At 39.0% G+C, this 24,023-nt stretch overlaps 1 protein-coding gene across 6 annotated transcripts in view; it reads left to right on the top strand.

Moving 5' to 3' along the window:
• Window positions 1–1,583: 1,583 nt before the first annotated feature.
• The window catches only part of agrn (agrin), a 186,360-nt gene continuing 163,920 nt past the window's right edge, over window positions 1,584–24,023 (top strand). For 4 of the 6 annotated variants that reach the window (XM_077609141.1, XM_077609116.1, XM_077609107.1 and 1 more), the window contains exons 1-2: window positions 1,584–2,082; window positions 4,767–5,028. In XM_077609141.1, coding sequence (XP_077465267.1) covers window positions 1,882–2,082; window positions 4,767–5,028 — 463 coding nt within the window. In that variant the 5' untranslated portion in view covers window positions 1,584–1,881. The remainder of the gene's footprint in view (window positions 2,083–4,766; window positions 5,029–24,023) is intronic. The other 2 variants (XM_077609149.1, XM_077609125.1) reach the window with 1 other exon arrangement.

Raw genomic sequence — 24,023 nt, 5'->3', positions numbered from 1 at the left:
TTCTAAGTGAGTTTCCATAGCAGTTCACTTTTGCCAAATTTCACATGCTCCTCCCATTTTGTGTTGATTATTTATGATTAGGGTGCTTGACTGAATAATAAACAATTAGCAATGATGTAATGTTATATGTGCGTTTCCATCGCAGTTTACTTTTGCCAAATTTCACATGCTCCTCCCATTTTGTGTCTTTCACCTTAGAATTTGTCTTTTTGTTGTACCAACTTAGTTGTCAAAAGTGAGGTTAAGGAACAAATTTCTTCAAATATCTTGTCCGGCAACCATGTAAGAGCAAGCCTGTCATTTTCCCCAGGAATAGACGTCTAGTTAAAATTACAGCTTCTAAGAACTAGAAATTGATGCAGTGTCTATTCTCAAAGGGATGCCTGACGATTTAACCATGTGGTATCATTATACATTTATACAAGGTTTACGATATAAGCCTGGAGCTTTAATGACACACGACAGCGTGTTTTTAGCATATATACTTGTGCAGCATTAGAATTTTTTGCACTCATCAACCCTAGTAAAGGAGGTCAAACGTGCCTACAACCCTCAAACGTTACTTGTATAATTGTGAATTATCTGCATTTAGAAACCTGTTGATGGTTTAAAAAACATCAGATCCCTAAATGGTCACTACATTGAGGGTGTAGCAGTACATCCACATGCGATCGATTCCATTTAGTGAGGATTTATTTGTGAGTGCGAATGGTTGTTTGTCTCTGACTGGCTACCAGTTTAGGGTATTATCTGCCTTTTGCTCAATGTCAGCTGGAAAAGGCTCAAAATGGATGGAATGGCTGTTCAAGAAAAGTAAATTATTTAAGTAATAAGTGAGTTTTTATTTTGTTTTCAGGAGCACTTTCATTTCAGGCAATGGAATGGTTAGCACGTTGGCCTCACAGCTCTGCAGAAATCTCATTGGTTATACTGTCTGTGCTGGATCGGTTGGAACAAAAACCTGCACCCACAGCGGCCCTCGAGGACCGGTTTGCCCATCCCTGGGATAGGCGCAATGGATGATTTTTATTGTTGTTATCATTTACAGTTTTAGAATGAAATAGTGACTGACGCAGCCCACCTGATAGATCAGAGGTGGCCAAGTCCGGTCCATGAGAGCCCCTGTCCGGTCCATGAGAGCCCCTATCCGCTCAGTTTTCCATATCTCCCTCCACCAACACACCTGAATCAAATAATCTGGATCGGTATCAAGCTTCTGGACAGCTTGCTGATGAGTTGATCATTTGATTCAGGTGTGGTAGAGGAGGAAAATATGGAAAACAGACTGGATCGGGGCTCTCGAGGACCGGACTTGGCCATCCCTGTGATGGAATCTCATGTCAAAAACGGCGAGGGCATCGTCTGTGCGACTGGGGGCGCCCTAGATCAGCCATTAAAAGAGAAGACATCCCTGCACCCCCCACTGAATCACACAGACACACTTGTGGGATCAACTATTCAGATTGCATGCAAATCCCAGTGCGTGCGAGCGCGCGTGCGTGCGTGCGTGCGTGTGCGTGTGCGTGTGTGTGAGAGAGAGAGAGAGAGAGAGAGAGAAAGAGAGAGAGAGGGGGGAGAGAAAAGTGCTGTTGCATTCCTGCACAGAGACAGCGTGCGAGAGACCACCTTCCTCTTCCTCCTCCCTCACTTCCATCCAACCGGCGGCGGCAAAAAGAGGACTTTGAATCCCGGCTGCAGCTGCGCGAGGCTGGGCTGCGGAGCGGGAGAGACACCGGTCGCCGGTCAAGAAGTTGCGGAGAAAGTCGCTCCGAAATTTTAAACCATTTGGAGTGATCGCGCTCTCTGAGTGGTAAACGTTGGAAATCAGATTACATTTAAAAAAAAAAGTAAAGATAACCTCTTCATATTCGCGTGGCGGTCATGAATTCCCAATGGACACTGAGAAGTGGTCAGGCAGCACTCCTCCTTGCCGGGCTGCTGGCGGCTCTGTTACGGTCTGGTGTGGCCACTTGCCCGGAGAAAAACCTGGAAGACCGCGAAGAGGAGGCCAACGTTGTTCTGACGGGAACCGTGGACGAAATCATAAACATGGACCCGGTACATAACACGTATTCTTGCAAGGTGAGTGAGGCTCCCTCCACGCGGTTTGTCATTTTTCAAACTAACACGACCTAAATACACCTGCTGCATGCAGGAAAACTTGCTAAAATGGAGCGCGTGAAACAACCCGCTGCACTTTACTTGTCCGGAAAGAACCTTATGGAGAAGTCGTGGAAGTGTATGGATAAGTTGATGGGTAATAGGATCCCCCACAAACCTCATGAGCAGCCTGAGAGATATCAAAGTACATTGTTGGATGATTGACATGTGACATGTCGTTCTCCGTGCGATAGTCGTATTCGTCAGAGAGTAAAATGACATTTTCTTAATGGATTTAAATCCGTGCAACAGAAGTATGTTTTTTTAAACTTAGATTTTCTTCATTTAAATCACCAAAACTATTATTTGAAAACATACAAAAGAACATCATTTGGTTACCAATCACATAAACTGCTACAAATGTTTTCAATCCGGAGCACTCTACTGTATATGTTATTGAAATAAACATTCATGATATCTCTTAGTATGGGTTCGAGAGAGAAAACTACTGTAAAAATACTATTTGGAAATGAACAAAAACTATTACAGACGCTCCCCTACTTACGAACGAGTTAGGTTCCGAGCGATTGTTCATAAGTTGAATTTGTTCGTAAGTTGCTCAGTGCTATATTTTGTATTATAATTTATGTTTAAGGCCTATATAAGTATATTGAAGGTTTATATAAGTGCATTTGTATGTTTAAAGCTTGTATAAGTAACACACATTGGTTTGTACTGAAAAAAAACATTTAATAAAATGGAGAGAATACATACAGTACTGTATACATACATTAGAGAGAGAGAGAGAGAGAGAGAGAGAGAGAGAGATTTACTAGAAACTGGCCGAAAGAAGCTATCTAATGACGATTGCAGTTTTCTTTTTTTCATCATAAATGATGCGGTAGCACTGTATGGCATCATTCAATTGATTTGCAAACTTTGTGCAACGTTCAATATTTGGGTCCTGCTGCTCGATCTTTATGTTTATAAATGGTACTGACGGTCGAACGATTCAAGTTGTATTCCCGTGCAATGCGCATCAAGCTTCGTTATTATTGCCACTCATTTCAAATGAAATGGCTTGCCTCTTCCTTGCACCTCCCTCAATAGAAGCCTTTCGCTTTTCACCAACCATATTGAATAATGGATGCACGAGATATTTAGTGATACAAATGAAAAAGGTTCTTTGCGTACTGGAGATACGTTCACGCACTTCCGCACTGCAACGAAGTGGGCAGAAGAAGGTAGATGCTGGGTGAGCTGAGCTCTCACAGCGCCAGGCGTTGGTATTAGCGGCGGAAAGAAGCACTACTCGGAAAAAGGCGCGCAATACAAAATCGAACTTACGAACATTTTTCGACATAAACGCAATTTGCAGACATGTTCGTATGTACCGTTGTTCGTAACTCGAATGTTCGTAAGTAGGGGAGCGTCTGTACTCCTTATTTTTCAGGTTAGATAATTTGGAAAGATGATTTTGACTGCAAGAGTATGAAAATTTAATATTTGGAAAATAATATTAAGTGGGCGGTCTGGCGGATGAGTGGCGTCGGCCTCACAGTGGGAGTCCTGAGTTCAAATCCAGGTCGGTCCAACTGTGTGGAGTTTGCATGTTCTCCTGGGCCTGTGTGGGTTTTCTCCGAGTCCTCCGGTTTCCTCCCACATTCTAAAGACATGCATGGTAGGCTGATTGGGCACTCTAAATTGCCCCTAGGCATGAGTGCGAGCGTGAATGTCTCCTTGTGCCCTGCGATTTGCTGGCCACCAATTCAGGATTTCCGCCGCCTCTGGCCCGGAGTCAGCTGGGATAGGCTCCAGCACCCCCCACGACCCTATTGAGGATAAAGCGGTTCAGAAAATGAGATGAGATAATATTAAGTGTGGTGACCTTTTGGTAAGCAGACCTTGTAGTTAGTATGATGGCCTCACTGTTCTTAAGTTTGAGGTTCGAAACTTGTGGACCTTATTCAACATTAATTAGTGATTTGTTCATTCAATCTAAATGACTGACTGGAATGAGTGGGAACATGATTTAAATGTTGTTTGTCCCACATATTCATTGGTGCGGCTCCAACTCACCTGTGATGTAAAGAAGAGGAAGTCCTTTTGTAAAATCATGTTTGTATAGTAAAATTAGATCGTTATGATTTTTGTCAAGCAAATTATGAGTTTGCTCCTTAAAATAGGACGGGGGGAAAAAAACATCCAACGTTACTGGTCCTTCACTCTAGGAAGTAATTTTCTCTCCACATTTCATGGTCATTCATTGTGAAACTTGTCCACCGCAGTAGACTTGTGGTAGACCACTCTATAATCTGTTAAAATAAACAGCCATGTATGGTCTTCTTGCTTCCTGCCTCTAACTGAATAGGTTGAGTAGAATCATGCAGCTCTTGAAAATGGCTGAATACATTTTGCTGAACTTAGTCTTCCACTGGTAAGAAAATGTTCACCCTGTGATAAAGCGCAGTACATCAGACCTTCATCCGCTTCTTGTAGTGTTAAGCAATGTCTGATTTCAGATGTTGGATAACAAAAGATTTCTCTGGACCCTATGTTTACAGTTTAATGTTATTTTCTTTGTTCAATGGGATGTTTTAGTGAAAATTATTTTATTAGTAATGTAATTGAATTGTATTGTTTTTCTGTTGTCCTTTGATGAATAGGTCAGGGTGTGGCGTTACTTGAAAGGAAAGGCAAGCATAAACCGTGAAATTCTCTTGGATGGTGGCAACAAGGTGATGATCGGTGGCTTCGGCAACACAGGAATCTGCGACAATCAGGTTGCCACAGGTGACACCCGCATATTCTTTCTTAACCCTGCCCCTGAGGCCATGGGGCCTGAACACAAGAATGAACTGATGCTCAACTCAAGCCTGATGAGGATTACACTGCGGAACCTTGAAGATGTGGAACACTGTGTGGAAGGTAAGAATACATTTTTTTCAACCAATTGTTTATTACTAAAGCTGCAAAGATTTCATATACTGTGAACTGCTTAACTTATGTAGCCTAAGGCTTTGTGACTGTATACCAGAACTCTATAGATAAGGGACAACTGAGTCAATTTATTACCTTTGTTGCTATGCTAAACCTGTATCCTTGCATTGCCCGGAGGTGGGTGCGCCTAGCTAATACCTGAAGAATAAAAACCTTGGTTGTCAGAGTAAATCCTAACCTTTGCACTCCATTGCTTGACTATTTTTATTTTGGTGTTCAACAGTTTATCATTTACAGCCTTGTATCTCTTTAATTTGCATGTTCCCACTTTTTACGACTGTTTTTTCATCAATTGTACAGAATTTAAGGTCATATTGCCCTATTTTAAGATTTTTAAATTTTTAAGCTGTTGAGAACAAACTTTATATGATAAAGAAAAACAGGCCAGGTTGGGATTCTGGACCCCAAAGTTAGTTCAAAACACCTGTGAGACCCAACACATGAGATTCTTTCCCCCAAAATACTCATCCTTTTATCCCTTAAATATTTTTTCACATCATATCAGAGGTGTCAAAGTGGCGGCCCGGGGGCCAAATCTGGCCCGCCGCATCATTTTGTGCGGCCCAAGAATGTAAATCATCAGTGCCGACTTTCTGTTTTAGGATCAAATTAAAATGAAGAGTATAGATTTATATTAAATTTCCTGTTTTTCCCCTTTTAAATCAATAATTGTAATTTTTTAATCAATTTATTCTGTTTTTAGTTCAAAAATCATTTTGTAAAATCAAAAAATATTTTTAAAAAGCAAAAATAAACATTGTTTTAGATCTATAAAAACTGAATATTCAGGCCCTTTAATCCAGTTCATTTAATCCATTTATAAAAAAAAAATCGAAATATTATATCTAAAATGGTCCGGCCCACATGAAATCGAGTTGACGTTAAAGCGGCCCGCGAACCAACCCGAGTCTGACACCCTTGCATTATATGTATTTATGAATTTGGGATGCCCTTTAGGCATAAAGTGGCCTAACCTGGCATTAACCTCCTGCTGTGTTGTTGTGCCCATCTCCTCAATTTTTCTTCTCATTGCTATTTGGGGGTGAGTAGTTTTTTGTTTTTCATTTTTATTTTTTTATTTTTATTTTTTACCTTGAAAACTTTCCTGTACATTTGAAGACAGTTTAATTCACAACCACATTTCCTCATGCTAATTTTAAATTCTATAATGAAACAAAATACTCCAAGAAGACATTGTTAAACATTGTTTAACATTAAAGGTGCTTTTATTCCCAAAGTTCTCTTTTTCTCTCACCTCAAAACGAGTTGATGGGTTTACGAGCGTAAATCATTTTCTAAACAAGACAAGAAATTTATTAACTTTGTTACTGAAAGGTTTTGCCCGTCAGGCATACACTTCAAATCTTTCTAAGTGAATGACCTGTTAGGGTTGTTTTAGGATTGTGTTACATTTTAATTAAAATAGTCAAGCCAGATCAGATTGCGTGGAAACATCTCTTTTAGAGATTTGGAGGTTAGCAATGGGACAAGACTCTACCTGCCACCGAACTCATTGTGCCCTCCCATGATTTCTCCTCATTCTTGACAAGTTGGATAGACTCCGGAATGCCTTGCAGGGAGCTAGATTGGGAGACATGCTCTCAAGAAAAGGGCTTTGTGTGAGCTACTCGACACTGGGAATTTGAGAATTCATGAGGACTAAGAGGAGAGGCACAGCCAACAACCAGTACCTCAGACAAAAGAGTACTGTAAATGAGTATAATACCTACGATTGATCTCTTGATATGTTGCAATAGAAACTTCTATAATTTTAAACAGAATCGTCATATTGCCATAGCACTACTTGGTGAGAACACAATGTGTTTTATTTTTTGTTTCAAAAACTGTCCTAGCTTATCAAATAAAACTTTATTGCTCGACAAAAATGTGTATCATGCATCCAACTTTTTGTTGACAGGTGTCCATTGAGGCTCTCCTAAAGAGTGTTTATGGTATTGGTGATAATGTCATCATTACCATCGATGTTCGTTCTGGTGGGAGGAATTATTCCTTTTGCCTTAACTTTCTTTCATTTAATAGTAAAACAAAATGTTGTCTTTCTGTTCTGTTACCCTCTTTGAATCTTGTTAAAGTTGGTGGTAGATACAGACCAGTATTTGTATATGGTCTATGTGTCTATGCTTCATACTCCTCAGTACACCCTTGGTATACTCTATGTGTAAGCGCCATTTTTCTGCTCAGTCAGTCGATCTTCATGATCGGACTTCGCAGCGATCTGGTTAGCCAGACTTGCTGCTATCATGATGGGGGTCCTGATTTCCCAGCAGGTGGTCCTGCTTAATGATGTGCTAGACGACAGGTCTGTGGAATTCTTCTCGGGGTGGGTGGGATGTAGAGCGTTGTGAGTTAACCCCATTCGAGTGCACTGCTCCTTTTGTGAATGAGTCTAGGCCTTTTCCTACTGTTTATGCAAGGTGGAGGGACGGAATTTTCTGGAATGGCTAACTAGATCAAGCCACCTCTCTGTCTTTTCTTTATATGTGAGAGGGATTGTAGCAATTGGTCTGTTTCAGGTATAATTTCCAATACACTTTTTTATTCATGAGGTATGTTAAGTCAGCTGATGGGAAGGAGGGGAACAGTTTTAGTATGTTAATCTAATATAATGAATTTGATTTGTCTGTTTGCTGAGAAAGTGCTACATTTTTATTCCGACCTTTTTTAAAGCTTGTAAATCGATTGGGCCTCACCAGATGAACATATATAATGTTTCCATTTACGTGTATGAATTATTACCATTACTGTGAAGGGATTACATTTTTAATGAGATCCGAATTACTATACCACCTGATGCTCAAGTGGTTCACTCGCCTCATGTGCGATGATTGTGAGTGTGAATGGATGGTTGCCTGTCTCTGTGTGCCGTGCGTCTGACTGGCAACCTGCTTAGGGTGTCATTCATCTTTTGTCCGAAGTCACCTGGAATAAGATCCAGCACCCCATGACTATGACAAAGATAAGTGGTGATGATAATGAATGAATGTATACATTACTATTTTAGGCATTTCACCTAAACCAAAATCTTTGCGTTTTTGAGTTCTTTACACACAAAGTAAACCAAGCAGTTTAACTGCACTGCCCACATTTCTGCGCATGTCAGATCTAGGGTCCTTGATTATTGGCCAAAATAGGGATTTATTTATGCTAATTTTCTGAGTTGAGCCTGATGCAGCTACACAATTCTGCAGAAAATATTCAGGCTAAATCTAAAGAAACCATGTTACTATTTCATAGAAGCATACGTTTTATGATAATTTGAAAATAAATGTACTAGAGTAACTTGCTCATAGGATAACTGAAAAAAAGTCTAGCCTCGGTCAGAGCAAGGTTTATCAAACAGTTCATTTACTTTTTTGAAGATTACCAAAATGTAAGGTGCAAAGTTAGTTGATGTCAATGTCCCTTCTAAATCCTTTTAAAGAGGAAGAACAGGCAATTTCGAATGCCTAATGTGTTTCTAAGCACTTACTTGGATGTACAGTGACCCGGAAAAGTCCCTCTTGTGCCTGAGACATAAAGAAATCGGAGCTGTAGTCTGCATGAGATTTGGACTCCCTCTGGGCAACTTGAATTCCTGTTCCAGGGTTACATTACTAAAGAAGGGCAGCTGCTGTCACAAGAGCGGCTCTTAGCTCATCACGCCAAAACCATCGGATTTAGGGCTAAAACATTTTGGTGGGATACCCAAGAGATTGCAGAAGCTCTAATGGAATTTGGGCTTTAAGCTCTCATATTAAACTTTTCCAGCCTATTTAACCTAAATACATGGGTTCTCCAAAGACAAACCCAACTAAAGCTAAACTCTTTTTAGGCATTTCTTCTAAAACTAGGATATAAAATGAGTTCTACAAGTTCTACATCTAGCTACAGAATGCAATATCTGATTGAGAGAGAAAGAAATAGTTTTTTATTGCACTGTTCTTCATGTGATAATGGGGCCAGTCAATATTCCAAAGCAGTTTTAGGTCTTTTAAACACGTCTGTTAATATATCTCATCTCATTTTCTGAACCGCTTTGTCCTCATTAGGGTTACGGGGGGTGCTATAGTCAATCCCAGCTGTCTTCGGGCCAGAGGCGGGGGACACCCTGAATCGGTGGCCAGCCGATCGCAGGGCACAAGGAGACGGAAAACAATGCACACTCACACCCATACCTAGGGGCAATTTAGAGTGTCCAATCAGCCTACCATGCATGTATTTTGTAATCTGGGATGATTTTTTTTCGCATTGATCTCACATGAAATCTTGATAACTTCTCTAGCAGCGCCGATGTGGCGGATCACATATGGAAATTGTGGGTGTTGTATGCATTGTTGATGCATCAAGAGCCAATACCGGCACACTCAAGCCATCCGTACCAGGTGAAATCCCGGGGTGAGTTGCTATACAAACAGGAAGCACGGCAGACTTCATAGTGGGGAGTCCCATTTTTTATCAACAGACATGAGATGGCTGGCTTGTTTTTAGCTCTTTGGATAACACTTCAGTCTCTGTGGCTTCCTTTCCACCCTCTCATCCCTCCCTCCTTCAATGAGTTGTCATGGTGAACCCACTTTGCATGCCATGTTTTCTTTTCTTATCACTTTGCTTGAAGTCCAACTTTCAGTTATCTTCAGTCACATTCTTACCGAATTTAGATGATCTACACAAATTAAGTTACACTTTTGGTGTCTTAATATTAGAGACTATCAGACTAAGGAAGTTGGTGTTGACTGTATTGATTACAGCCTGTCTGTAATAAGTACATATTATTAGTCTTAGAACTACTGAATTTATCTACTATATCTGTTGGTCTTCTAACAAATCATTTTGCTGGCAATATTTTCTAATTTAAATATTTCAGGTACTCAAATCAATTCCCCATTCAGGGTCATGGCAGGAACTTGTCATTTACATGAACATTTTATTATTTTCACCAGTAATAGCAATGGCATGATGACTTTCTGAGTCAAATAGAGATAAGTTGTGTAGGATGTCTAACCATCTTGATTATGAGCCTCTGTATACACACGCTCATGGTTAACCTAGCACAATCAGCTGAGTCATTCATTACATATACAGTGGTATATACATGTGGTAATTGCAATATAATTTTAAGAGGCCGATGCCAGTTATGGATTGCTAATCACAGTGGTTTTTATGACTCCACACCCAGTCGACATTTATATAAAAGCCAATCTCCACCACTCAACCTCCAAAATTGTATGTAAATGAACTACTTCAGCATGTCCAGTTTCATGTCTCTGACTGTAAATGACCCTTAAAACAATAAACCTGTGGTTTATATTCCAGGGTGGCTTTTATACCGAGTATGAACAAGTGCAGTTTTCGTGAAAAATTTAGTGGGTGCGGTTTGTAGTCATGTGTGCCTTATACTCCAAAAATGATGATAATCCTTTGGATTCCATGTATTTTAGTACGGTGCAGCTCAGTCAATTTTTGGCATTGGCATGATTTATTGTTTTGTGGTTCTGGAATAGATTTTACAAGGAAGCCCCCCAAAGCCAACATGAACACAAACCACTAGTTCTGCCTCACTAAAATCAGGTGAACTACGTTAACCTCTTGCTTGACAGCAGGTTGAATTCCAACAGTTTCAGTGTGTGTCAATCTTCTGTAAAGATGACAGTTCAGAGGATCAGACTTTGCAGTGCCGATTTCATTGCTGTCGCTGAAATTCAAATCTATTTTCTCAGGCTAGGGATTTATATATACACATCTTTCAATAACTCCCTGTCTTTTAAGCATGGCGTCTCTATCCTTAAACCATGAGGCTGGTTAAGATTGAACTTGCCAGTGGTAACACTTGCAGAATATTGATCAGGTTCAATTTACATGAAGACAATTGCTCGACTGGAGAGGCGCTCATTCTCATTGCACGATTTCTTTTCCCCTCCTTGAACCTTTCATCCTTCTTCCTTGTCCTCTTTCTGTTGGTTTGTCTGTGCAAAACCCTTGTCTGTCATTGTGCTTTTGGATTTAAAAGAAATGATACAAAAGGTAGATGCAGTACACTAAATATGTCTGAACTTCATCTGTAATCACAAGGGCACAAGCGCATGCCTTTACATTATTCCAACATTTAAAACGTCAACAAGATATTTGCGTGAACATGAAGATTCATCGTACTCTTTCTGTAATGTTGTATTTAGGCTTTGCGGCAAAGGCAATGATGTCGTGTGACAGAATGGCCCCCTGTCATCCTCTAATGGATCTCAGATTAGGATGGAGCTAAAATGTTCCCATCGTGTTTTAACAAATTGTGAATGTCAACAACTTGTCAAGAAGCACTTGTTCTTTTTTAAATTATGCAATTAGTGTCAGTTTCAATGGCACATGATTTGCACGAAAGTACAGGGGTAACATGCTTCTGTTTAAAACTTTAACACTGTTTATTTACTTTTCCTTAGACAAGTAATAACAGGACAGTCTCTTGTCAATGACAGACATATAACCCGGCCTACATTTCCACCCAGGCATACTGTTGAGTCTAATTTGCCACGCAAATGTTTGGAGTTGTAAACGATGGTAGTCCATGCTGTGTTTTGGGGAGATACAATTTGTCTTCCAGCCTCCTTTTCCACAGAAATGATCATTGTTTCTCCCACAAGTAAATAAACGAGCCTTCCGTTAAACAATCATACCATGACCATCCTAATGTATGTTCTTGAAAAATGAGGGAATGCACAATTTTTATTTGTCGCTGAGCTTGATTAAAATAATTCTTGATAAAAATTATGCCGCTGTATTGTTTCAAACGTTTGCATTAAGGAAGATTGGATTGTATAATTTTTATGTTTGGGGGTTGTTTTTGCTGTGAAATTTCCTCTGTATTATTATATTTTTTTTACTTTTTATAACAAGCACCTACAGTTGGATGGTAATTTTTTTTACCTTGACATGGCTTTTCCATCTTCAAAACAGTATATAGGCAAAAGTTGAGGGGCTTTTTTTCTGGTGGTTTGTGGGAGTTGAAGCAAATGGGCTGGAGGGATACTGGCCTTTGTTGTTGACTCCTTGTGTTTCCGTTAGAGTTTCCTGCCAACTACCTGTCTCCCATCATGGCTGATTATCAAAGTTATTGAAGCATCACGTCACAGATTTAGGAATCATTCATACTCGAAGAGGTTCTCACTGGTTGATGGTTACAAAAAGTCTATGGCAGCCAGTGCATGCAACCAAGTTCAAGGAACTGTGGGGAGGGGATTAAGCATAGGGATAGTGACAGCACTGAAGAAGTGGTGTATTGTTGAGGCCCACTCATGAATGCAGTAAATGAGTTTCCGGTGGTATGGAGGTGCACCACCATTCTAGTTTTGTAACACCCAATGCATGGATGCACTTGCTGCGAGATGGAACGTGTGCTGTGAACACCATTTTTCATTGTTGGCTAATTTTGAACAATAATTTCTACAATTCTGCACATTTCTTTTTTTTCATGACAGCCTCTATTGTCAAGTCAGTAAACAAATATATATTTAAAAAATATGATGTAATGCTATTTATGCAGTTATGAATAATACCCCCTGGTCGCCCAGATTTAACATGGGAAAAACTAAAATCTTGGGAAAAAATAAATAAAACCTTAATAACGGTTCGTAGGTGGGAGGGATAAAATAAACTTGATGGGCTGAATGAAATGTTGTTTGTCACAATGTTTTGACACTGTTGAGACCAATTAAAATTAGCTCATTCTACTCTACCCTATAAAAAATGCCAGGTGTTCAGAGTTATTTGCAGATTAATCGGTCTGAAATGAAAGAGGGAAAACTGAATACGTGACTTGGGCACTCACTTGCCAATTTTGGTAATGCAATGAGAAGAACACATAATATGCAAATCCAAAATAGATTGTGATTAGTTTGCTGGTTGCCTTTTTTCCACAAATTTTTAAAATGATAGAGAGAATACTGTAATTTGCTCTGATTGAGGTTTTCTATTTCTAACTGAACTAGGGAGCAGACAAAACTGAATTCCACTGCTTGGTGCGGCTTGTATTACTAAATTTCATTTTGGCATGCTCAACAGAGGCTGTAGCTTTTTGTGACATTGGACATCTTCCTCTTCTGTGTGCTACATTTGTAAAATGGGAAATCCAGACAGTTTTAGGATAGCCAGGTGGATTCAGACCCAGATAGGATTTAACTACCCCTGGGACGTTTACAAAAGTCACACTCACCCAAGCATACTTTATCCTTATCCTTATCATTCTGAGTTAACCTCAAGCTTGCAGATTATTGACAGGTATTTCATTCTAAATGAGGTAAAATGATTTCCATCAGTCAACAGAGCGTTTCGTAGGTGACGCCAAGTTTCCTTTTTTGGTTCCAGTTTCGTCTTGTAGGCTTATGTATCGTAACTGGACACGGGAGGTATCAGGTGCAAAAAAAAGATGTGAGGAAAACAATGTACTTTTTATTACTTTCTGGGTTTTCTCTGGGTACTCCAAAATCCTCCCATATCCCAATAACCTGCATAGTAAGCTGATTCAAGTTCTCTGTAGATACTATAACGAGGTTGACAAAGACATCATGCGACTATAGAATACTCAACACTTGAAGACTGTCATCTCCACATTCTTTTTCACTATAAAACAGAACAACTTTCGATAACCAGCAAATTAAGAAAAAAAATGGCCGTGGTATAGCGACATTGAGTTGGTCTTGATCTGGAACCCAGTCCCCTATTTTAAGATGCCACATACATAGAGTGTTACCATTGAAAACTGACTATTATTACATATTGAGTTCCACTGCTGTCTCCTTAAAAGACCAATTAGAAAGCAAGATAAGACCCAGGCTAGTAAGGGATTGTCTCCATTTGGACGGAAGAAACCCAGAACAGACTTCTCGCAGATAGCACGACTTAGCACTGACTTCCCACATTCTTTCCCAGAGGATAAATTGACTGCTGCTGCTGTCTACACTCAGACACGACATTTTTGAAAGTCATCATGCGACCTTGATGTCTGAGAAAGACTTCACTGTTTGAAGACAGTTAAGTGATACCCGAATAATCTCTGTTGTGTGAGTGGTATTTGCGCGCTTTCAGTGTACCAACAGGAAATGCACACAAAATACAAGGTTATCTTCGCTGTTCCCTGCTGGCCTTTTAGCCATCTGCAAACATCGTTAGTATAGTCAATGCAGTGGCTGTCAGCCTCTCCCCCAAAAGGACTCTTCGTAGTTTTAGCGCATTTTCAGTCATCCGGATTACTTAACCTGAAAACCAGCCAAATGCAAACATCCCAGTTAATCTTTTCCATTCCAGTGTTATGTCCACTTGTTTTCTTCCCATTTGGGAGGGTTCTGCTCTGTTGCCTAAATAAGAAGGAAGTGTAAGGGGAATCACGAGGAATGTTTTTTGGCAGTAAGTCTCAGACTGACGAAAGGGGGACAAGGTGGTCTTGCTCTCTAGTTTGCCCCCTTTTGTCTCCCTAATGACCCGCGCGTAACGTTTGCCGCTCCATTTAGGGAACAGTATGGGTCATTTTACCTGACGGTTTCTGTTTTAACTCCTGTTCATCACCCTGGGGGAAGGGTGAGAATTGGACGGTTTCACACAAATTGGAATAGAAAGCTTTTTAGAGCTATCTTTCAATTTTTGTTATAAAACACAAACAACTAACTGAAAAAAAGTGTTTAGATGGAAGTGATGTTTATAGTCGAGTCAAAACTGTTGGGGAGTTGGGAGTTTTTAAATCCCATCTGATACCAAGGAAATATAATGAGGGGGAAAAACACAACTAAATGTTTTTTGTTTCTGTTTTTTCTTTAAATGAATAAAATATTCAATCTCGAACGTCTATAAAAGTATTTTGTAACAATAACTTTATTTATTCTTTGTATCATTATTGTATTGTTTTTGCAGATCAGAACAAAATTAGAATGTAAACCAATTGTTTGAATATTTTATTTTAACATTGAAAAACTTCAAAGATCTAAATAACAACACATTATTTTATGAAAGGATGAATAAATGGATTTTTCGCAGCACAATCAAACTAAAGTACTCAACTCCTCTTCTAAAAATAATAAATACATAAATAAATCATAAATAAAACATGACTTTTTTCATCTGATTTTCTTCATCAGGATAATGGCAAATGTGGATCTCTGTGTTTACTTTGCCTTTCTAGGGCTATTGCAAATAAATTAAAAAGCTGCACAGATGTCAAACCAAACTTTGGTTACAATCAATTTGAACTATGTTATGTAAGTGAGTTTAAAAAAAAAGGATTTTAATCGTGTGTGAAAGAAAGACTTACAGCTTTATTAAATGTTTTATTTCACTTAACATTTTTTTTAATTTGGAGTTTGTCACTTCAAAGCAAATGCTGCATGGGAAGGAAATATTCCACAGTTGAAGGAATCAATACATTTTTATTCCCTGCATTCATAGGCAATAGGTCTAATCTTTTGGACATTTTTTTGCTTGGACGCACCGACATCTTGAAATTGACATTCCACAGATGGTGCAGTTTCATCTAAGTCCAATTATTTAAATGTTCAATGACCTTAACTTGCTTGTTTGTTTACAGACTTTGAATAGACATTGTTTGTATAGGTTAGGCACTAGCTCAAGCCCTTACTAAAAACTCAACGTCCGACTTGCGGTCAAGTGCTATACCTGCTTGGTTGCTAAGGAATTGGCACTTAGCTAATGAAATGCCTATGGCTGACGGGAGTGCTTGATTGTGCTGAGACTGAGAGAGTGGGGCCAAGTGAGAGGGGAATGGGAACTGGAGCAAAGTAGCAAGAGCTGGGAATTGGCCAAAGTGAGAACGAAGCACAAAGCGTAGATTGCAGCGAAATAAAGGCGAGTGTTCAGGGGGAGGGAGAGCTGGCATATATCCACCACCTGAGCATGTTCCTTTCAAGGAAAATGCTTCAAAAGACATTTTTTTTTACAGATTTGCGGGAAAAAAGACAGAATAATCTGATTGATAAAGTCAAACGGTTTTTACGTGGTCATTATAATGGAAGGAAGAAAATTATCCTTCTTTTTGCTGATTGAAACACTACTCTTTGTGGAACATGTCCTGTAATATATTGGTCTGCACACATTGTTTTTGGTCCAGTTTTGTCGTTGATGCATTATCCCATTAGAAATAATGGAACTAGAACATATCTCACTAAATTGGAAATTAAAGTAGGAGGAAAATTGAATATGATGCTTCTGTAATATCTTAAAATTATCTGCATCATTTATTTGATCATAGAAATGTGGTCTCAGTTGGTTTTCCTACTTTTATTGAAAAAACTGAAAAACAGTTGACCCTTGACATGAAAAGAACAACATTCAGAGAATATCAGCACGGATATTTACAGCACATGCATTCCTTGTGAGATAAGCAGATTTTTTTATTCAAGGTGACATGTACGTATGTGCACTCTACAATTACCCACAGGCCTATATAATTATACTGTATATAACCAGTTATGTGTGCATGTAGAGCTCGTTAACTTCAGCTCCGGACGCTCCTTCACACCTCAACTTCATTATCTTAAAGCCTATGACCTTTGTGCTTGCTTTACGAGCCATGTCCTTAGATTGTTCCTCACCCTCTTCCGACCTCAGAGTCTTGCATCCTTTCCAGACAGGTCAGTTCTTGGATCAGGAAAAGTTTTGAATATGCTGAATCTTGCAACAATGCAACAAGTGACAGACGAGGTTAACATTGAAACCTGAGCATACAATTTAGTTCTGAGTGCCCACCTCTGTTGACTTTTCAACATTTCTCAAATTCCTTCCTTCATTGATGGCTTTTGTTCATTTGTCGTCACGTGCCAGTGCCCCACTGGTCTTGTCCTGGTGTAGCTTACAATTCTGCATTGTCTCTTTCACTTGGATAGGGTAAATGCTTTTTTTGTGCTGCCTCAAAAGGATTTAGTAAGATATATTGGATTTGGGAATGACTGCAAATTTTTTGTAGGCGGAGGGGCTTGTCCTTTTAAAAATCCAGTGCAAAGAGGAAGGCGATAAGAACTGACTTGCAACCAAATTCCTGTTTGTTTCAATATGAAAGTTTTGAATGGGATTGAGGCTGGGGCCTTGTCTTGGGGAGTCTAGTTCTTTGCACAACCAAGTTGTGACTTTGCCCCAAACATAAGAACATTCTCATGTTAAAACTAGTAAAACCTAATATATACATACTTCGAAGTTTAAAAAAAATCACGGAAGGAAAATTTGGATTATTTGGTTTATGTACTGCGCCTAATGTCGCACAATACTAACAAATGCCAAAGGGAAATATTCCAATAATGTTTTCAATGATTATTTTCATTATAACCTGAACAGCATACCTTACAACTCTTTAACCCACCATTCCTTACATAATACAGTTGGATATCTCTTCAGGGTTTGTGACCATTTTGTTGTTGCTACCCCTTGACACTAGTTTTGGTTTTACCCAAGTTTATTTCAGGAGCACTTTTGTGTCACGTCTGTCGCGCTGGTGTAAAATCCCCGAACCACAAACTTTAGAACTAGCTTTAGTCATGTATTATATATGTGCAAATGAATAACTAGTTCAGATCAGATCAGTACTTACCAACTCCGGTACTTGAGGTCTCCTATCAAGTTTGTTTTCCATATCTCCCCCCTCTACCAGACCTGAATCAAATGATCAACTCATCTGTCCAGAAGCCTGATAAAGATCCTGAATATATTTAATTCAGGTCTGTTGGAGGAGGGAGAAATGGAAACAGACTGGATAAGTGTCCTTGAGGACTGGAGTTTCTGACCCCTGAACCAGATCATTAAAAGTACATGCTGATTTAAAATATATGGATTCCATTGTATCCAAATATACATGTTGTCGATTGAACTGGATTTTTTTTACCAAAAGGAATAGGTCAGCTTCTTCGCTTCTTCAGACTTAGTACAACAATCCCAAAGCACAGAAATGTGCAACTGCATTTACAGCACAGGTTTAATCAAAATAAATTACTTCCCAAAGCCAATGTGTCCCCCACCACACTATCTTGGATTGAAGCCCAGACACTCAAGTGGACAGCTGTCCAGCCAGCCTTGCAGCTGTAAACACAAACTGTTCAGTCATATGACTTACTTACCTAGCAAGAGAGAACCTCAAAATGCCTCAATGCCCCTTAAGGTGAGTCTCGATTAATGTAAAAACAAAGCAGGGAGTATCCTGTCTGCTACATGATGTCATTTTTTTTCTTGATCAACTGGGGCGGATATTCACAGGAGACTTTTTAGAAGTCAGTGCATGCAAGAACAAGAACAAATCTTAACCTCACCTAACCCCCAAGCGTAATCCACATGTTTTGGAAAGAAATGGTAAGGGCTTAAAATGGAAGTTTCCAAAACCTAACCTATTGCAAGAGCTTGAAGTCTTTTAATTGAACTTAACGTGCCTTAAGCATCTGCTTCCTGTTCAAACCAACCCATGTGGTGGTTTTAAACACTACACAGTAAAACCAAATTTAGGCCTGTAGCTAATATACCTAACAAGACGCAGATTTCCTAAACATATGGCCCTATTGACATAAGCACCCGTGCACCAATGAGAGGAAAGATTGTATTTTCCAGCTCATGAATCTAATTTTGAGCAAGTTACACCTGGCAAATTGCAATTAGCCTGGTAGAACCTTCAATTGGGGTATGCAATGTTAACATTGTCATAGCCTGTTCACTCCTAGAGAGAAAACTTGTACATTATTTTTGTTTAACATTGATTTATGACTGACTTTGTCTATGCTTTCTCCTGCCTTAATGTTTTCTTTCTGTGTTTCTGGGTTGCCATCGTAGCTTGGTAATTAAAGAGACTTTGATGTAAAAATTCTGTGCCCTTACTCACTCTTGGATTAATTTCCCATTACTTTCTGGTTGTGAATGTGAGTGTCTGTAATTTGTGGTAATTTTTTATTTAGTAACAACTGCTTTTTTACTGTGTGGTTTAACAGCACTTTAGGAATATATATTTGACATAAAGAATTTACTCAGTTAAAGAGAACCATAAAATGCCAAATTGAAAACAAATTCTGTGGTGAATTTGGGATTGAAGTAAAGTTAACCATTGCTTGAAAGGGTTTTGGTTCAATTCTAGCTGGGTCTTTAGTGCCTCAGTTATTTCATGTTGGCATGTCTTGTTTGGCGAGGCGTAACCAACAAATCTTCCGTCAATTCTAAAGGTCAAAGGTCTGATGAATTACAACAGTGTCCAAAGTACAGCATAAAGCATGTATTCTCAATTAAAAGATATATACTCCTTCCTCCTCCTTGAAATCTGTATCATGGCTATGTGTTTCAGAAGATTGGTAGTGCCTTGCATGGCAGCAGCACCATGTGTGTATAAATGTGTGCATGGTTGTGGACACGTAAAACGCTTTGTATCCCCTCAGTGTGAAAAGCGCTTTAAAAGTGGAGTTGGATTGCTTGAGCTCCGTTTTGGGCTTTGCATAATATGAAGCAATATTTGCTTATCAGAAAACAAAGCACTGGCTACCCTAGATCTTTCAGCTACATAAACATCTAAGTACCCTGTAAACATGTGGCCAGTGCATTTATTGTCGCAGTGATGGTAGGATAAACAGCAACCTTTCATTAGGCCGAAACAGCTTTTGCCATCCTCTGCCTTTCATACCTTATAGGCACCTTAGCAACCATGGGAAACAATACCAGCACTGGTCTTAGACATTGTTTGTGTTCTGTCTCAGTTGTAAAGAAAATTGCATAACAAAGCATTTGGTGAGTGTGTATGTTGGTTAAGCTCTTTTCCTGAGGTGAGCGCACTTTCTTGTTGAGGGACAAGCTGGAGGAATGCATCCATAACAGCAGTGTAAAGCAGTGTGACGGGGCTTGTGTATGGGAAGCTTTGTTATCATCTTATTGACATGCGTTTGAACCCTAGGCAGTTGCAAACCTGGAAGGTGACCTCCTCCAGAGTAGGAATAATGCAAATAGTATCGTGTGAAAATTCAACAAGGTGGATTTCTCAGGTAAAAATCAATTTGTAACATAATTAGATGGAAGAAGTTTTAATAAGACTTGTTCTCCTTGAACTATTGTATCTGGAGGTAACTTGTATTTAAAGACGGTGCTTCTCTACTGTAAAATCACTAGCACAAACTCAAAATACACAATAGTACTGTGGATTTCGATCCAATAATCACAAATATACATTAAATGTGCACACGGGATAGAAATACACTTCAAAATTTTATTGTTGGTGTCTTGCATCACTGTATGAATATATGTTGTTGTTTTTTGCAACTTCTACCAGCTAAGCAGGGCAAACGCATTGATACAGGTTTAAAACCTGCCTGAATTTTGTCTCTATGATTTTGTTTTGAACCCAAAGCCATGCCAGTTCAATACCAATTCACTTTCTGTAAGAAGTCGTGAAAAACATTGCATAATGAACTGATGCAAAATCTATCCGTTTGTTGAAACTGAGTTTTAATCAACAGACCACAGACTTTACTAATACACTGAGGCATTAGTTTCTTTACGGTAATAAGACTTGATGTGAGCATCATCCTTTTTTTCTAATAACAAGAAGAATGGTCCCTTCAGCTCGACGCGGGGAGACAACTTAATTTCACCACTGCTAATCAGATCACCGCCACTGCTCGGTGAGGAGCCAGAGAAAAGCACATTGGCTTCTGACTGCACAGAGCCACAATGGAAGAATCAGTGGCACTATATCTGCCTTTGCTCGCTACGAGGGGTCAGAGACAAGCATGGAATGTTCTAATGGAATTGCTACTATGACGACCTGTTTTGTGGCAGCACGGAGACTGATTCTTTACAGCTCTTTTAAAAGATTTTTCCGTGCCTTTGGCTGCCGTAAAATATGCAAAGATTTTGTTTATTTAATTGGAAAAGAAGTAATTGGTCTGTGGAACTTCAGACTCAATCCAGCATCTGTGTGTACCAGATACCTTTAAAAAAAATGTTGTTTTGATATTGTAGGTAAAGAGTAAAACAATTTAACATTTTTAATAAAACAGTCACCAAAGATTTTAATGCATAATATGTAGATTGCATAGTGTGGTTCTGCTATAACAATTGCAGACTTGTACTGCTGTTTTCAGTAAAATCTTAGTGCTGAGTTGAATTGATTTCAATGAAGTGCTCAGTTTAACCATTATAAAGGTGACCCGATTTTGAGATCTCAAACTAATTATAATACTATAGCACATATTTTGAATAAAAGTAATCAGGATTCAGCGCCAGACCTATGCCCTAACTTGAATGCTAATCCTGATTGAATTGATGTTATATTTCAGTGGTTCAATTACCTACAATATTCAATAATCCTACCATGAAATTCATATATCATTCAACCATATGGAGATTACAAATGCCTCATTGAGTAAAATTCCTGTGTCACTATAACTTCTAAATATCACAATGAGCTTTTTTCTCCTTCCTCTGCTCCTTGATTGCAAACAAGCAAATGATGGCATAACGAAACCTGTTATTAAGATTGAGATGAGATTGTCATTAAACACTACTGAAATTCAAAGCCAGCTCTGACAACACACTGAAGTTTCCAACATATCGCAGGGAATATTTACACTAATACACAATCTGATTCCTCCATGATTCTTATTTGCTTGTTCTAGAATTGCTTGTGAGTTATCGCACATTTCCTGGGGTGCGCTTTTGTTTCTGTATAAACGTTTTTCAGTCTGAGCTTGTTTCCCTTAATTAGATATTAGATTACAGACTTCTCCTTCACGGGGCTGTGCTCTGAGGTCAAACATGTCTCTTATGAGGGCAAATGCTGCCCAAGACAGAACTGAGGAAGGATTTAGTGAAATAGCTAAAATACCAGTGTGAAGTGGTTAAGCACACTGAGAGTGACCAACGGCCGACCATCATACCACATATGGTTTTTAAAACTTATTCCTGACAATGGGCCTTACTTTGTAGGCTGCACCCATGCACTCAGCACAAAATGCAATCCAAATGTATTTTTGTGCCAGTATGTTTTGGAATTTGATAGACCAATCTACACCAGCCTACAAATTTAACATTAATCGACCATTCACTCATCAAGCTAGCGGTAAAAAAAACTGAGGAGGGGCTAGTATTGAAAATTATTGAACATATTGCTTCACACTTAAAATTTTGAAATTCTATTCAGGTACAAAACTTATGGTTTTTACTGAAATAGGGCGAAACATAATTTTAATGCCTGAAAGACCCCAGCAAACTCAATATATTTTTTGTAATGGGTCATTATGCAGGTTTTAGTTATAGTATAAACCTGTTTTGGGGGATATGATCAGCAAAGAATGAGAGTAAGAGAAGCCTCCAAGACATGATCAGAAAAGTCTTTGTTTGCTAAATCCTCATGTCGTTGGATTTTGCACAAGCTCGGCTTTAACCCGGGAGAGAGTTGAAGTGTGAATAATTTGTATTAGTCTGTGTGTATGTTTAAATCTATACTATACTGGTATCCCTGATTTGACCCAATTTGGGCTTTTGTGTTTCTTCTGAATCATCTATTTCAATGAAGCAGGGTGAAATAACTACTTCATGAATAAAAAAATAGATATACAAAATATAACAGTTAGTGTTTCAACAAGGCTTCCCAACATCCAATTACAAGTTGTCTAACTCAAAAAATCAGACACTTTAATCTTCAGGGGACACCCTTTCACACACAGTTGTGCACCAAAGTAGCATGGCGGGTTTGTAAGTGTGTGGGATGGAGGGCTGTGCTAAAGGGGGGCAAGGTCAGAAACAGTGAGGTGGGAGAAACACCACAGACACATGCATGTTCTTACCACTGGAGGTGAAAGGTTAAAACCTTGAAGTGGCAGATAGGCCAGGGAGGATTACTATTAAGGTCCTGAATCTGGTTTATTCCAAAAAACATGTATAGTAGGTTCATTGAAGACACTATAATATCCTTAGATGCAGATTTGAGTTATAGTGCCAGTTTGTCTTTCTTTAACAACTGAACATGTGCCCTGCGACTAACTTGACTCCCCTCTCAACCTGAAACCAGCTGCGATAAACTCTACCACATCTGTAACCCAACTAAAAAAAGAAGTGTATAAAATTGTAATCTAACACAGATCTCTCGAGACATGATACTCGGTGATTTTATTGTTGCAGTATTCATTTGGTTGTGTTTTATGATCACTTGTGGAGTGACTTTTGTAAAAAAAAAAAAAAAGTGTGACAGTATATCCTCCTGTATCTTATTTGTTGGAGATTTCATCAGAAGACTGAACCTAAAAAAGTTCTTAATTCTCATTATCATTTGAGTGGTGAAACTGGCCCGTTCTGAAGTGAGCAGTCACTAATACATGTCGGCTTCGAGAAACGAAACCATTCTTTAAAAGGGAAACAAAACTCGGTAGGCATCTATGACATGTTCATCCATCTCAGGGAAAGTAGCCCACCCTCGGTCCATTCGTTTCACTTGCATATATGTCTTGTGCGTGTCAAGGGAAGGTCAATACTCTGCTGGCAGCCTAATCAAGGCTGATGAATAGGGACGGAGTTATATGCACTAAGGCCTCAACCATTAAACCACAGAACACCCAAGATGAGGGCTGCAGTTGGAAATGTGTGAGGGCTTTAGTTGAAAAATGTGTATTTGGACCCCAATCCCTATCCGGAATTAATTACCAGCGTCCACTCACCACTGTACTGCAAAGCATGAAAATGTAAAGTAAATGTAGTTTATTTATGCTCCCTTGGTATCATGAAATCAGCCATTGGGAGTTATGTAGCATAGACCTGTAAAGTTTAGTTACCCACGTGAAAAAATGCATTATTGAAATAATTTACTTGATTATCTAATTAGGTTGTTTTGCTTTACTCTGAATTTCCAGTAAAAACTACTAACCTTAGCCCTTTTAGAATTGTTTAAACTAAACACATTTTTAGAAAAGAATTAACTGCAAAGC

Source organism: Stigmatopora argus, chromosome 1, assembly GCF_051989625.1.
Source record: "Stigmatopora argus isolate UIUO_Sarg chromosome 1, RoL_Sarg_1.0, whole genome shotgun sequence".
Classification (NCBI taxonomy): Eukaryota; Metazoa; Chordata; class Actinopteri; order Syngnathiformes; family Syngnathidae; genus Stigmatopora; species Stigmatopora argus.
The sequence above is the reverse complement of the archived record's forward strand: the minus strand, read 5'-3'. Positions and strand labels throughout refer to the sequence as shown.